Genomic DNA, 2,500 nt, shown 5'->3' with positions numbered 1-2,500 from the left:
CCCTGGGTGAGCGAGGGACCCCTCCCTCCCTCCCTCCCTCCCCCCCAGGGTGTGATCTCCACTGGAGACTGGGCCCACAGGGTCCTCAAAGAAACTCACAGACCGTAGGCTGAGATAGGAGGATCGCGGTTCGAAGCCAGCCCGGGCAGGAGAGTCCATGAACCACCAGAAAATCTGGACATGGGGCTGTGGCTCAAGTGGTAGAGCGCCAGCCTTGCGCAAAAACAAGCTCAGGGACAGCGCCCAGGCCCTGAGTTCAAGTCCCACCACCACCAACAACAACAAGAACACAAAGCCCAGCTACGGGAGCCCTCGTGAATCTGGGGAGGGGAAGGAGACGCCGATCAGAGCCACCGATTGTGTCCTAGGGAATGTGAACTTCACCGTGAGTGCGGAAGCAGTGCAGACCTCACAGCTCTGTGGCAACGAAGTGGCCGTGGTCCCCGAGCAGGGCCGCCAGGACACGGTCGTCAAAACACTGCTGGTGGAGGTGAGGGAGACCCCCGGGCGCTGGGCTCCCGCCTGTAATCCCTGCCACTGGGATGGGGGGGTCTGAGGACGACAGAGTCACCAGACTCAACTCCAAGAGAGCAAATGTGGACCAAATAATAATAATAATAATAATAATAATAATAATAAATCCAGGGCCAGGAGCGTGGCCTGGTGGTAAAGTGCTTGCCTAGCATGCACGAAGCCCTGGGTTCGATTCCTCGGTACCACATACATAGAAAAAAGCCAGAAGTAGTGCTGAGGCTCAAGTGGTAGAGCTCTAGCCTTGAGAAAGTCCAAGGACAGTGCTCAGGCCCTGAGTTCAAGTCCAGGACTGGCAGAAAAAAAAAGAAAAGAAAAGAAATATTAAATCCAGTTCTAACTTTGAGGTAAGAACGGTTGAAAAAATATATATAATCTATAGTAACATCCGTACGTGGATAATTTGTCATTATTATAATTACGTTGATAATAAGTGAGCTAGCCTGTCACCCCAGCTACTCAGGAGACTGAAATAGGAGGATCACAGTTCAAAGCCAGCCCCAGGGCAGGAAAATCCATCGGACTCTTACCTCTAATGAACCAAGCCCAAAGCTAGACTTGGAGCTGTGGTTCAAGTGGTAGAGCACCAGGCCTGAGCAAAGAGCTCAGGGACAGCGCCCAGGCCCTGAGTTCAGATTCCAGGGTTGGCCCATAACAACAACGATAGTATATGAATATTTCACAATATGTCTCTATCTTTACCTCCCTGGTGACTTATTTGCTTGATTTTTCTCTCCACATTTTTTCATTGTCACCCTGCCTCCGCCATTCCCTTGGGCATGTGGAGAATTGGCTTCCACAGCCCAACCCCATTTCTTCCCTTCACTACCTGGAAATCTGCGATCCCCCTATTACAACCCGCAGATTCTCAGCGTCTCCTCAGTCTCACCTCTGACCTTTTCCTCTCTCCCCCACCACCACCACGTCAAGCCGGAAGGACTCGAGAGAGAAGAAACCACCAACTCTCTGCTGTGCCCCTCCGGTAAGGAAATCTACAACAGACACCCCACCCAAACACACACACACACAGTCACGAAAGCTTGTTGTGCAACGATGACGTCTTTAAAAAGATTTTCTTCTTCTCCGGGTCCCTGGGCAAGGGAAGAGCTTAAAAAAAAAAAAATCACAGGGAACACATGAGTAAGAAAACTGTTCAAGTCCCAGCCTGGTAGCTCACGCCTGTGAATCCCGGCCTCCCGGGAGGCTGAGATGGGAGGATTGCAGGCGGAGGCCCAGCTCCCAATCGGAGGGACGCTTCCCTGCCATGAACCGGCCGCAACAGTGCAGAGGCTTTGGATGAGAAAGTAGAGTGAGAGTGTCCTGCGTTATGAGTTCGAGACCAGCACTAAAACAAAGAGGAGGAGGAGGCGGCAGAGGTGGCGGCTACAGTTAGTTTTCCTCGTCGTCGTCGTCGTCACCGTCATCATTGTCTTGTTCTCAAGGTGCCGAGATATCTGAGCAGATCTCCCTGACGCTGCCACCACACGTGGTAGAAGATTCCGCCCGGGCGTCAGTCTCTGTTTTGGGTGAGTGTGCCCTTCTGTTTATTTATCCTTATTATTTGAAATAGTGTGTGTGTGTGTGTGTGTGTGTGTGTGTGTGTGTGTGTGTGTGTGAATCCCAGCCCTTGAAAGGTTGGGCCACCAGAGACTACAAGTTCAAGACCCAGAGACCGTGTGTTCCACCAAGAAACGTTTGTCAGACGCCGGTGGCTTCTGCCTGACCTCCCAGCTACTCAGGGGCCTGAGATCAAATCCAGCCTGAGCAGGAAAGTCCATGAGACCCTGATGTCCAAGGAAGCAGCAAAAAAACAAAAAGCTGGCAGTGGGGCTGTGGCTCAAGTGGTAGAGCGCCAGCCTCGAGCAAAGCAAAAATTAAAAAACCAGTGTAAATGTGAGGCGCTGAGTTCAGGGCCCATACTCATAATTTGATATTTAATTTTGCAATGTGTGTGTTCCTCGTTCAGTCT

General features: G+C 51.6%; 1 protein-coding gene across 1 annotated transcript in view; it reads left to right on the top strand.

Annotated features, from left to right (window-relative positions):
- A2m (alpha-2-macroglobulin) overlaps positions 1-2,500 on the top strand; it is a 46,575-nt gene that overhangs the window by 35,735 nt on the left and 8,340 nt on the right. Inside the window, exons 20-23 of the mRNA XM_090325327.1 lie at positions 1-6; positions 369-490; positions 1,462-1,513; positions 1,974-2,057. The exon at positions 1-6 is cut by the window's left edge and continues 121 nt beyond it. Coding sequence (XP_090181453.1) covers positions 1-6; positions 369-490; positions 1,462-1,513; positions 1,974-2,057 — 264 coding nt within the window. The remainder of the gene's footprint in view (positions 7-368; positions 491-1,461; positions 1,514-1,973; positions 2,058-2,500) is intronic.

The sequence above is a fragment of the Megascapheus bottae genome, chromosome 37, assembly GCF_031878675.1.
Source record: "Megascapheus bottae isolate mThoBot1 chromosome 37, mThoBot2.hap1, whole genome shotgun sequence".
In the NCBI taxonomy this organism is placed as follows: Eukaryota; Metazoa; Chordata; class Mammalia; order Rodentia; family Geomyidae; genus Megascapheus; species Megascapheus bottae.
This window is presented reverse-complemented; position numbering and strand designations above follow the sequence as displayed.